Source organism: Notolepis coatsorum (assembly GCF_963971535.1).
Source record: "Notolepis coatsorum genome assembly, chromosome: 4".
Lineage (NCBI taxonomy): Eukaryota > Metazoa > Chordata > Actinopteri > Aulopiformes > Paralepididae > Notolepis > Notolepis coatsorum.
Window position 1 is genome coordinate 46,188,172 of NC_140168.1, and position 13,896 is coordinate 46,202,067.

The 13,896-nt window shown below is 42.2% G+C and overlaps 1 protein-coding gene across 1 annotated transcript in view; it reads left to right on the forward strand.

Annotated features, from left to right (window-relative positions):
* The window catches only part of LOC311226502 (glutamate receptor ionotropic, kainate 5-like), a gene marked incomplete at its 3' end in the record, with an annotated part of 137,287 nt that overhangs the window by 61,184 nt on the left and 62,207 nt on the right, over positions 1-13,896 (forward strand). The window contains exon 6 of the mRNA XM_084311925.1: positions 1,576-1,629. Within this exon, the coding sequence (XP_084168051.1) occupies positions 1,576-1,629 (54 nt within the window). The remainder of the gene's footprint in view (positions 1-1,575; positions 1,630-13,896) is intronic.

Genomic DNA, 13,896 nt, shown 5'->3' on the forward strand with positions numbered 1-13,896 from the left:
TTGTTGAATTCAATTAAACATTTTCTTTTTTAAATGGGGCAAAATGATCGAACTACGCCCCTTAGCTGTGATATAATAACCATATACCATGGCCTGTTGTGAGCTATTGCTTTATTGAAACACTTTGAGAGAAGATTAATAAACTCATACAGATGGAGTGCAGGATAAAATCACTTACTAAGCTCATATTTTGCAATACAATACTGAATGTAGTGCTAGACTTGTGCTCCAGGCAGAATCAAAACAAACACTCAAGATGGGTGAGAGAGATTTCAGTAAAAAAAAAAGCATTGAATTATAGCTCCTTCATTTGCATAATTGCAGTGTAATTAGACAGTCACAAATATACCTGTATACGGTACATTTAGTCCTACAGAGACTAGGGAATATTGTGAAATAGATGAATACTAGATATTGTTTTTTTCTCTAAGTGTATATATTTTTTAGGGCTGTCAAACGTTAACAAAAAAAAAGTTATACATTAATTGCATGGTTGGCTGTGATTAATTGCAGTTAACAAAAGCAGTTAAAATACATAGCAAAATTGACCTTTTAGAGGCTTAATTTTGTGATGAAGAAATTCATGAAAACATGGGTAGGGGAAATATATATATATTTAATTTCAAACCTTTATTTAAACTTGAAAGGCAACTGAGGTTCCCCTCATTTACAGTCACGTCGAGTGTACATACAGAGTTAAGCTAAAAAGATAAGGCATATAAAATCACACGGCATATAAAATCATAACAATAAGACAACAAGGCAAGACAGAAGTAAGGATAACAAGTCAATTAAAACACGTACAACTTGATTGACAATGGTTGGAGATCAAGGTTTTAAAATGAAAGTATTTATCGGTCAGCGGAGGTTGAATGGCAAACCAGGTTCTGAATACATCCGTCCTGTCGACCTGTCGGCTCCTTTGGAATGAGAGTACGGCTAAATTTAGCCTCATTAGCTAATAATATAGTCAGCGGTTAACAGTCTGTAGTGTGGTAGTGAAAGGGTTAACTTTCCGTAGTGTGGTAGTGAAAGGGTTAACCTCCTGTAGTGTGGTAGTGAAAGGGTTAACTTTCCGTAGTGTGGTAGTGAAAGGGTTAACCTCCTGTAGTGTGGTAGTGAAAGTGTTAACCCTTTGTCGTGTGGCAGTGAAAGGTTTAACCTTCTGTATTGTCGCAGTGAAAGGGTTAACCTTCTGTATTGGTAGAATACCTTCTGTATTGTCGCAGTGAAAGGGTTAACACTTTGGTAGTGTGGTAGTGAAAGGGTTAAGATATCAGGAAACCCAGAGTACTTTCTCAAACGTCCATCTTGGTCTTGATTCAACAGCTTTCGACGCCTCCCCTTGGCGGAGGCGGTAGAACGAGGTCTCTCACAACATAATAGGACACGTTGCGCTGATGTATGCGTTACAAGTTAACATAAAGCAGAATTGTACTTGATAGAACCTTTCAAAATGTCGCCCAGCTCCTTTGAAGAAACGTTGGATTGTGCATAAAAAACCTGCCTCCTTCCTGCTGCACAGCGCCGCTAACACTGTTCCTTTATCACTTCCTCTTCCTGTCTCCTCCTCAGGCTAACGAGCTGGGGATGACGTCAGCTTTTTACAAGTACATCCTCACCACCATGGTAAGAGACACCACCTCTCTCCTCTCTCTCTGGCACCAATCAAATCCCCAGAACACTCTCTCTCTCTCTCTCTCTCTCTCTCTCTCTCTCTCTCTCTCTCTCTCTCTCTCTCTCTCTCTCTCTCTCTCTCTCTCTCTCTCTCTCTCTCTCTCTCGCATCTCTCTCCCCATCTCTCTTCTCATCTCTCTCTCCCCATCTCCCTCTCTCCCCATCTCCCTATCTCTCTTTCTCTCACTCTCCCTCTCCCTATCCCTTTCTCTCCCCATCTCTCTTTCTCTCTTTCTATCCCCCTCTCTCTCTCCCCATGTCTCTCTCTCTCTCTCTCTCTCCCCCTCCACCTCCTCCCTTTCTATTCTACAGCATCCTTTCTTTTCTTGTGCTCCATTTCAACACCCTTCAGTTTTTTCTCCCGGAAGCACTCACACAGTCTATACTGAGTAGTAGTACTTTCTCACTGTGTGTGTGTGCTGTGTGTGTGTGTGTGTGTGTGTGTGTGTGTGTGTGTGTGTGTGTGTGTGTGTGTGTGTGTGTGTGTGTGTGTGCGTGTGCGTGTGCATCATAAATCATTGACAGACATTGGGGTCAGTTCATCTTCCATTCCTTTTTCTTTCCTAAAAGAAACAGCCCTCTTCCTCTCCTTTCCTCCACCCCTTCCCCTAACAACACATTACCCATAACCCCTCTCTCCCCACCTACACATCTCCCGGCCGCAGTTTGTCATCGTTACGCTTCTTGTGTCCGGTGTGTGTATGTACAGTATGTGTGTGTGTGTGTGTGTGTGTGTGTGCGTGCCCTTGCGCGAGGTGACTTGCATGTCATCTCCCTATACATATATAGCGTGTCAGACTTCTTTCCGCTGAGGGGCTTAACAAGGTCGCGTCGTGCTGCGCTCGCAATCAAGGTCCGTTCCTCACGGCGGCTCCTCTCTCTCCTCTCCTCTCCACCAGGAGTTTGGATTGGAACCAAGATTCCATAAATTATGACCTCGCGTCCATTTCCGCATGCGGGAATACACACCGGTCCTCCGCACGTGCACAGAGCTCTCCGCTGTATTGTCTTTGACCTCTGTTTGACTTTGTATTAGATACATGATGATTGCTGACAGTGACAAGATACAGCGCGGACCACACGACGAGAGAGCGAACCTGCGTTGCTTGGTTTAGAGCAAAAAGGTTCAGGTTTTAATATGAACTATATGACAATAATCTGATTGATGGCAGGGCTCGACAAGAGACATTGCACATTGTGTTTTTAATTGATCGCCTCGGAGTGAGCCCAGGTGTGCCTTGAGGGTCAAGCGAAATATGAAATTAAGTGCATTAAAATTCACCCTAATGGGCTGAGCAGAGCACGTGTTTCCTCCCAGATTAATGTGTTTTGGGTACTTTCCAGTACTCACCTGCATAATGTTATCCTTACTCACAGTATGTGATCATACGGGACAGCTGTGTAGATGTGACATGTACTGTATGTACTGTAGGAAGCAATACCTGCTCAGGTGTCATCTCTCCCCTTCCTGTTTACACTTTTGGTGTTTACTGTTTACTTACTCATACTCATAGTATATATCCAGATTAAAATTCTTTATCGCCTATATACAATTACAATTGAGTCATTTAGCTGACGTTTTTATCCAAAGCGACTTACTTGATCATGAACAACATGTCACCACGAGGGGTACATCCCTGGATGGAAGATTCCAGGTAGCAGCTCTCCACCAGTTCGCTGGTGGGGCGCCCTCGGAGCGCGTGCCCAGGTGTGCCTCGAGGGTCAGACGAAATATGAAATTAAGTCATTAAAATGCACTCTAATGGGCCGATGAGAGCACATACCTCCAACAGAGTAATGTGCCCTGGGCCTTTTTCCAGCACTTGTCTCCATAATGTTATCCTTACTTATGTGACAGTGCTGCTACATGGATATTATGCACGCGGATATATGGGACATTTCTGTAAGAATCAATATGCCCTGGTGTCTTGCCAGACACGCTGCAGCTTGTGAAAGATTCAGAACTTATAGGACTGACCTATATAGTCTAGCGTCTAATCCTTTGTCTTGCTGTCGTGCACTCTATAGCTGGCCCTGCTGTCCTCCATGCGTTCGTTTATTTGACAAAACAATGACTTCTAAAAAAGAAAACCTAAATAGATAAATGTCCTGCGGTCCTTGCCTGGGTGTCAGCAGCAGTCTGTGAGCTGTCGGCGTGCCTTTACGCAGCCTGATCCCGCTTAAAATATGTACGTTATGTTATAGCCATAAGTAATAATAAATAATAAGTAATATTTACGTTTCGTATCGACAAAAGTCCCCCCAAAAAACGGTGCAATCGGGAGTCATACTAACAACACTAGGGGTGGGGGGGGGGGGGGGGGGGGGGGGGTGAGTGCTCTCACCACTAGACCAAGCCACGTGCCATGGTACAAACACAGCAATACTATGGTGATGGTTAGTTTTAACGTTAAGATAGAAAGTTCATTTTAAGCTAGATTGGGCTGCTCAATACTAACACTAACCTTAACCACACTGTTACCTTAAACTAACCCTAACCCTAACCCTAACCCTAACCTTAACCACACTGTTACCTTATACTAACCCTAACCTTAACCACACTGTTACCCTAAACTAACCATAACCTTAACCCTAACCTTATCCACACTGTTACCTTAAACTAACCCTAAGCCTATCATCATAGTATTGCTGTGTTTATAACAGGGTGGGTATCTTGGTGTAGGGCTGAGTGCACTCACCCCCCACCACAAGCAGTTCAACTCCCAATAGAGGGGGGGTATTTTGCAGATACGAAATGTAAATATATTACTTATACTTACTAAGTACTAGGGCTGACCCCTATTAATCGATTAGTCTACTAATCGGTCAAAAGGAGCCGTAGTCGACTGGTCAACCTCTTAGTCGAATATATAAATAAAAATAAAAATATTATATATATATATATATATATATTTTTATCATTCTTTCCAAAAGAAAAGAGGCCTAGAAGCGTGGCTAACGCTAATGGCACGCATACCAGAGGCTAACTGCCTACGAAAACAGGCACAGAGGCACTGAAAGAGGATTTCACCCATCTAATGAACACACTAGACTAGACAAATATCAAGATGTATCCATCAGTGGACCAATTGCATGCTTTTGCAGAGGACAAGAAGCCTTCAGTCGACTCCTTCAGACATTAAGCACCCCCCACAGCCCAAATGGAATGATAAAAAAAAAATATATATATATATATTTATTTTTTTGGACCAATAGTCGACTAACGGCAAATTTTGGCCAATCCTAGTCGACCATCCAAATCCTTAGTCGGGGACAGCCCTACTAAGTACTATACTTACTTATGTAATGGATGGTATCGTGAAGCTGAGTCACGAGGGCTGGGGTGAGTAGCGGTGCTATGGGTTAAACTCACTCTCATCCTCAAAAGACACATAGACACATTACAAAGCAGTGAGTTCACTTCTTTGTATAGCCGCCTGTGCTGTTGCATGCGGCGTGGGAGACCCGTGTTCGAAACTCCCTCGGGGCATCGAAGTTTGAGGTGGCGTTGTCACAACCGTTACATATATATATATTATATATACCGGTATATATTATATTATATATATATATATACAACATCATGTACCTTTTTCCCTATGGTCGATTAAGTACCTTTTCCGATGAGACCGCGTTGCTCTACGGCGTTCTATACTATATTATTCATTGCATTTGGCCAGTAAAGTATTTGCTCTTCTCACTTGGACTGTACCACCCGTCCCCCACCCCACCCCCCTTGTATTCACCAGGTGTGTATATATCACCTTGCACGTGCACTCTGCTGTGCTGCGCACCACGCCGTCCTTCACTCTGAAATCTACTGCAGCCCAATGACAGTGTGTCACCGCTGTCCTTCTACAAAGCTGTCACAGTGTGCTATAGTTGGACAATGCTGGCCTTGCCAGTCTCTCTATCTCCATCCTCTCAGCCAACTGTTCTTTGTAAAGTCTGGCAAGGCTACCGCTCCACAGAGCACAGTTGGCCACAGCAGAAATTGACTTGGCAGCTGGAGGGCTCGCTGTCGACAACAACAGCGGCGGCAGCAGCAGCGTCGTCTCTCACATGCCGGAACATTATTAAGTAAATATTGTTCAGATCTGAAGAGTAAAAAGAGATTAACGCTGCGCGTGCTCTCTGTGTTGTCCAGCCAGTTGATCTATGGTATCCGTAGTGGTGTGTGTCAGGGCTGCTGGTATTGTTTTGCCAAGACAAATTTTTATGCCATGTGGCCTAATCGCTCAGGCGGACATAGGGCCGCTCGATTATGGTTGTCGTAATCGCAATTATTTTGATTGATATCGAAATTACGATTATTGAACACGATCCCTCGTTGATTTGAGAACATCATATGACAACGACTGGATTGGTTCTCCTTTCCTTTCCTGTCTGTCATCTTTTACCAAAGACGTTTCAAAATGACTGGAGAAACGCACCGCAGCACAATAATAAGTTGATCACAATTATCGTGTCATGATCGTGGGAAGCCAAAATCGTAATTGAAATTTAAACTCGATTAATCGTCTTTAGGCAGATATGGTACTTTGGTAAACTGGTGTATTGCACCCAAATGATTGACCTACTGGTGAAGTAGTAAACTGGGATTACTTCAGAGTGCAGGACTTGTCATTGTAACCCCTCTGGACAAAACTAAATGAACGTCATGATGCTGCAAAATGATCAACAACCAGCTGGTTTCTGAAGGAACTGAGCAAAAATTATTAGTAAGAATTTCTATTCCATGTAAATTCTCGGTCCTCCCTTCACAATGGTGGAACGAACTTCCCACCACAGTCAGGACAGCCAAAACCTGCCAAATTTTACACCATCAACTAAAAACACACTTCTTCAATCAATATCTGAAATGTATCAAAAAATATATTATAATAATAACCTTCGTACCATCTTTTACTATCATGCATTTAGCTACTAAGGTATCTACCTTGATCTTTATATTACTACCTACTATGCTAATATGTCTTTACTACTATGCACTCAAGACTGTAGCACCCAAGTTCAACACTGTTTGACAAACAATGTTACTTAGCTGCCAGAGTTTTACCCTTCCTGCTGACTTGTTGTACAGAACATGTAAGTTGGATAAAAGTGTCAGCTAAATGTAAATGTAAATGTAAATTCAAGCCAAGCTTCTGAATGTGCGCACAGTAGACAATCTCATTGGTCTACAAATTATTACCTAAAAAAGAAAGCATGCAAACACTAGAACATTGTATGAAGGAGTTGGCCATGTGAGAAATACCACCCAAATACACCATAATTCTGGCTAAAGAAAATATATCCCCCATTAGCGATAGTTTTGTCTGGAAACCTGTATGGAACCCTATATATTCTATATATCATGGGTGTCAAACAATTAATGATTTGTTTACCCGCTAATAGGCTGATGATTAATCACATAATAGGCTGTGATTAATGACAATTCATGGAAACAAAAAATACATCAAAATGCACAGGGGCTGTGATGATGGAGACATGCATGACAAATTGGTTCGGGGAAATAATCATAAGTACGCCTACTTATCGCTCACGGGAGTCTTCAATAACATTGAACGACGATCCATTTTATGAATACATTTGTTCTCATTTAAGCGTTAATGATAGCATTAGCATCATTGACAGATGGATGCGTCAGAACGGGCTACACCGCTGTCATTGATAGCATAGAAGGTGGTGTCAGCTCAGCCTGTCGACGGCAATTTAAACTTGAAAAGACTGCAACATCCATACAACTCAGAGACAGAGAGAGAGAGCAGGTCATCGGGGTGTGAGATAATGGGTGAATGTGAGGCATACGTTGTAAAGCGCTTCAGATAAAAGCACTACATAAAGGCTGTCCATGGTTCAATTAAAGAACTCAGAGATTGTGGTTACATTTCTCTAACCGCATTTACTAGCTTAACTCAAATCCTACCAGAACCTTCTCTCCTGTGTCTCCACTGCCCTGCTCTCCTAAAAACAAATATATAATAATAATAATAATAATAATAATAATAATAATAATAATAATAATAATAATAATAATAATAATAATAATAATAATAATAATAATAATAATAATAATAATAATAATAATAATAATAATAATAATAATAATAATAATAATAATAATAATAATAATAATAATAATAATAATAATAATAATAATAATAATAATAATAATAATAATAATAATAATAATAATAATAATAATAATAATAATAATAATAATAATAATAATAATAATAATAATAATAATAATAATAATAAAAATACTCAGCCATTGATATAAAGACAGACTGTATTTTTGTAGGCGTGTACCATGTTGTATTAAGAACTGCTGGCTGTGGATTATGTAAAAGGGATTTTCTCCCAAACACTGCCGCGGTGAGATAGCCAGCACCCGGCATACTGTAGAATCACGTTACTCACCACTATTTAGCAGGATCATGGAACTAACATGGCTGGAAATCCCATTGGCCAAAAGGTTTTTATCAGTGGCTCTGTTGAAAGCGATGTCGGGGCTTAGATACTTCCTGGGAGGAACCAGGACCCTGGTCATTAGCCAGAGTGCCTGCCATGTCTGTATGTGCTGTAAGTCCATTGAAAGCTCACAGACTTTATCTGCCATAACTGAGACTAAAAGGCTTGGCAGTCAACACCGGCTTGGCTGGTAGACACAAGTGTTTGTTAAGTATTTGAAGTTCACGTTGTCTCCCTTTACTTAGCACATAATGTAATAAGAAATTGGACTTGACTGTGTGCATCTTAATAGAATCTGGTAGAATCTGCAATGCCGCCAAACAGCCACCTCTAGGCAAAAGAGCCCTGCTTGGTATTTCGCTTTGTTTACTTTTTTTGTTTTGGTCTGATAGTTATAGGTTGGGAGTTTAGTAACTTATTATACTGTGAATTTCTCCAGACCTCTCTTGATAGAGCTTGAGGTGTGGCCAGCAGTAGCAACCCCTCCACTAATACCCATTGCAATCTAACCCAAACATCAGACAGGAACAAAACAATTTAAACAAAGCGCAATAGGGAGGTGTAGTCTGACGTCACTTTGGACCGCCCGCGAGGTCCACCCGTATAGGGATTTGTCATTGGGGAAATGGATTATCGGCTATTGTAACAATTCTGCCTCATGAACATTGAAAAGCTTTCCATTTTTGAACAAAATGAGTTCCCTTCTATCACTAACATTATTGTTTAAAATGTTTTGGTTGAAATAAAATTTGACGTAATTATTTTACGATTAATTGCGAATATTTTCATGTTGAGCTATAGATTGTGGATGAATACGCACAGAAAGCTACACCATGCAAATGTTCATGCTTTATTTGTTTTAAACGAGACGATTTAGAAATGGGCAATGGAGAAATACGTTGCAATTGTGTGAGGAGGACCGGCCGGAAACAGCAATATAACGTAACCACTACACCGCCCTATACCAAGGGGGAGCTATTTTGCCCTAGAGGTCGTCGTTTGACGACATTACAAATTCTACCTTTAAAAAGAAACAAACGAAATGTCCAAATCCCTCGGCTTCCTTTCGTTCTCCTTCATTTCACTTTCATCCTCTCCTCACCTCAGGATTGTCCTCCTGCTGGGTCTCTAAATGGACTCTCGTTGACAAAATGAATGAATTCCCTTTTCTCCACTTCCTCTCTTCTTCCTTCCATATTTCCTTCCTTCCTTGTCTCGGTCTCTGTCCCTCCTCTCACTCTTTTCTTTCCCTCTCTCTCTCCCTCTCCTCAGTCAAGACTTTGAAATTAGATTGAATTACTTAACTACAGAGTGGCCATTGCCGCTTACTGGCTATGCTTCATACCACAGCGCGGGAAATTATAGTAATTAAAGTTTTTATTTTTATTTATTTAAACATGCACATTAACAGTACAATCATTTTTAGAAATAATAAAGCAGAAATCCAGGGTAAATGCACGCAAGTAAAACAAAACAAACAAAAAGATTTACCCTTTAGTGGTCACTACTTTTATTACTACAAAGTCATACTTTGATATACTCTGCTGCTTCCTTTTGGTCGCCCAATAGACATAGTCTTGGTGATACAGGTTTCTTTGAGCTCGACCAACTTCCTAGATATTCTATAACTTTTTCCCAGACTGAGAAACTCCCAAATTGCATGTAGAAATGTTCCTGTTTCCGTATTACATTTCCAACATAAATTATTGGGCATTATTTTACGCCCATCCTATCCTAAAATAAAATAAAAACCTATGTATTCATTTGTATTGTGTACATTTCCCCCTAGCCTCCTTTATATGTTTCCCAGTATTTTACAGTATTCTTAACCATTCCTCCTCGTTCCATTCACAACCTAGGTCCCTCTGCCAAATGGTCCTCAGACTTTTACAGGCATCCTTTTGTAACCTGTTTACAAGTCTTTGTAAAACACAGATGCCCTGTGTTCTCTACCAGGTAATTCCAAAGATTCTGTCACCAGATTCTTGCCCTGCATGAATTGGCCCTTGGTGATACAGCCTCTTATTTGTAAATACTTCAGAACATGACCGTAAGTCATGTTTTCGCGCCAGTTCAGCAAAGGAAATAAACACTCCCTCTGAGTACAACTGACACAAATGTTTGATCTCCTTGTCGACAAAACATCATGTCTTTTTATTTGTACTTACTCAGAAGCATTTCAATTTACCTAAACATAAACTCCTGGCTGCTCATTTGTCTGTCTGTTAGACTATAAAGTCTGTTATTTTCACTACAAGTCTTATTGGATTCATCATGACAGTGCCCAGTAAACAGGCAGACTCTCCATTCAGAAAGAATGAGAAGTCAGACCACTTAAGTGTTTGACAAATAAGGCGGGCAGGATTTTATGTTCAGGTAATATAAAATGCATCTGATTAAGTCAAATGAAATTACATGACATACCATCGCCCCGGGAGATCAAAAGTTCATTTCAGCCTGCGTTCATTTGCCCCGGCTGTGATATGAAGCATAGCGGTATTATTTATCATTTTCATAAAAAAGCAGACATTCTGAGAAATCCAGAGTTTTTCCAAAGCCAGAGTTGAGCTACACAGAGACGGTGGTGTAGTGGTTTATATACCCCTGCCTCTGGCGCCGGAGGTACCAGCGCCCGCTCAGAAGCACACCGACAAAGCTTCTCTCCTGCGTCTTCCTCTGGTTCTGTACGCCTTTCATCCTTCCTGCCGCCTCAATAAAAAAAATGAAATACTGTAGGGAGGAGACCTCCCACTCTCCTTAAACTCATTATTTACTGTAACACACACACATCTCTCTAATGAAAAGTCCTTATTTATCTTTTCTCCTTCCTTTCCCCTTCACCTCCCCACCTCCTCTCGTCAGTACTTCCCTCCGCTGTGTCTGGTTTGGATAGAGAGTTCTGTTTGGCGGCTGCACTCCTACGCCCGAGCTAACGTTGTTAGCTAACAACAGAGCCGTGGGGGTTATAGGGGACACTTACGCCGTTTTACGCCACAGCCAAGCTAAACACTTCCACCTGAGATCCGCGACCAAATTAGAGTGAAAGAAAACGGCGGCTATGACGTGGAGTCGGGGTGTGTGCAGACTAGAGTATCACAAATAACCGGAAAATGAAGCTTGCCTGAACATTTATGAATTGCGCCCTGTGGGGTCGATGTACATACTCCCTTCTTTACGGTCTGACCTTGGACACGGTGGTGCGGTACCTCCTTTTAGCTGATGCGTGGTCCCTTTGGGTGGGTGGAGTGGTTGTGGTATTTACATGTAGGCTACATAATATGTATGAGTGTATTGTTGGTTATCGTTAGTTTCCGTCTTTGTGCACAAACAGCAGATGTCCAGACACGTTAGGCCGCGTTCCGTTGCTAGGTAGCACCTTCGTCGTAATTCATTTAAACATCTGCTCTGCGGCAGTTAAACACGACAACAGCTGACAAGCTAACTGATATAACGCTCATCTTAAGTCTAACGATTAGTTTTAATGCCTCACTTCGCCACGTTGCACATCCTCACAGGCTTACCATCCAAGATACAAGTCTGTTTTCCTCAAAGAACAAATGCTGCACAAATAATTGCAGTAGTAAATAATAATAATAATAATAATAATAATAATAATAATAATAATAATAATAATAATAATAATAATAATAATAATAATAATAATAATAATAATAATAATAATAATAATAATAATAATAATACTGCTTTGCAGCATCAATGGCAAGCAGATAAACAACACTTTTTATTTGTATTTTGTTTAAACAATGATGATATATATGATATAAATTATATAAATGATCATATAAACAATGATATCAAATGTGAGCAAGAGGAGGCTCAGAGGACCACATAATACAATACATGTAACAGAGTGCATCCTTTGTGATATAATAACGTGTTTGCAGAAGTGGGTATGGTAGGTGAGCACACACATACATTTACATTTAGTCATTTAGCTGATGCTTTTATCCAAAGCGACTTACAAGTTCTGTACGACAAGACAGCAAGAAGGGTACAACTCTATCAGCTGAGTAACAATGTTTATCAAAGTGTTGCGTGTTACAGTGTAGGTTAGTTTATTAGGACAAGTGCATGAGAGTAAGGTTAGTCAGGGTTATATATATATATATATATATATATATTTTATCATTTCAGATAATGGTTGAAGAAGTGAGTCTTTAGCCGACGGCGAAAGATTGGACGGGATTCGGCTGTCCTAACTGGGATGGGTAGTTCATTCCACCATTGTGGGGCAAGGACTGAGAATAGGCGGCTTCTCTTTGATGACCCTCCGGGAGCTTGGATAGGAGTAGGTCTGAGGCGGCCAGAAGATGCAGAGCGTAGGGGTCTTGAGGGTGTGTAGTTAGAGACCATTGACCGGAGGTAGGCGGGAGCGGTTCCCTTTGCCGCACGGTATGCTAGGTCGAGGGCCTTGAAGCGGATAAGTGCAGCAATGGGGAGCCAGTGCAGGTCCCTAAGAAGTGGGGTGACATGGGCCGACTTCGGTAGGTTTGAGATCAGGCGGGCCGCTGCGTTTTGAATGAGTTGAAGAGGCTTGGTGGCAGTGGCCGGGAGGCCAGCTAGCAGTGCGTTGCAGTAGTCGAGGCGGGAGATGACTGTTGATTGGATGAGTAGTTGGGTGGCTTCTTTTGTCAGGAAGGGGCGTATCCTTCTGACGTTGCTCAGGAGGAATCTGCAGGTTCTGGTTGACGCTGCGATGTGAGCAGAGAAGTTCAACTGGTCGTCGAGGACAACACCAAGGTTCTTGGCGGTCGGGGACGCGGTCACAGCTGCATTCTCGACTGTGATGGAGAGGTCGGTCAGGGGGGAGGATTTGGCCAGCAGGTGGAGCAATTCTGTTTTGCTTAGGTTCAGTTTGAGGTGGTTGGTCGTCATCCAGGCGGAGATGTCGGACAGACAGGCCGAGATCCGCTCAGAGACGTGGATATCTGAGGGAGGGAAGGAGAGGAAGAGTTGAGTATCATCGGCATAACAATGATATGAGAAGCCATGAGACGTGATAATGTTACCCAGTGATTTAGTGTAGAGGGAGAAGAGAAGGGGTCCTAGGACCGAGCCCTGGGGGACACCCGTCCGCAGGGGGCGGGTGGCCGACAGAGTCCCTCTCCATGACACTTGGTAGGAGCGGTCATTGAGGTATGATGTCAGCCATGTCAGCGCAGATCCAGCCACTCCCATTCCTGCGAGGGCTGCGAGGAGGATCTGATGGTTGACTGTGTCGAAGGCTGCAGATAGATCTAGGAGAATCAGGACTAAGTGCTAAGTGAAGTGCCTCTGTGACCGCAATGAGGGCCGTTTCTGTGGAGTGGCCAGTCCGGAAGCCAGACTGATTGGGGTCTAGGAGGTCATTCTGTAAGAGATAAGCAGTAAGTTGGTTGGATACAGCACGTTCAAGTGTTTTAGAAAGGAAGGAGAGAAGAGAGACAGGACGATAGTTGCCTATGACGGTGGGGTTCAGGGTTGGTTTTTTTATGAGGGGCGTGACTCTGACTTGTTTTAGGGAGGTGGGGACCACCCCAGAGTTGAGTGAGGAGTTGATGGTTGCAGTTAGGAATGGGAGGATGTCCGGTGCTATGGTCTGGAGGAGTGGTGAGGGTAGCTGGTCCAGCTGGCATGTAGTCGGACGGTTCGACGTTACCAGTGTCAGGGTCTCGGTTTCTGTAATGGGAGAGAAAGATGACAGAGTGAGAAGTGAGGTTCTCGATTCAGTGTTTGGAATGG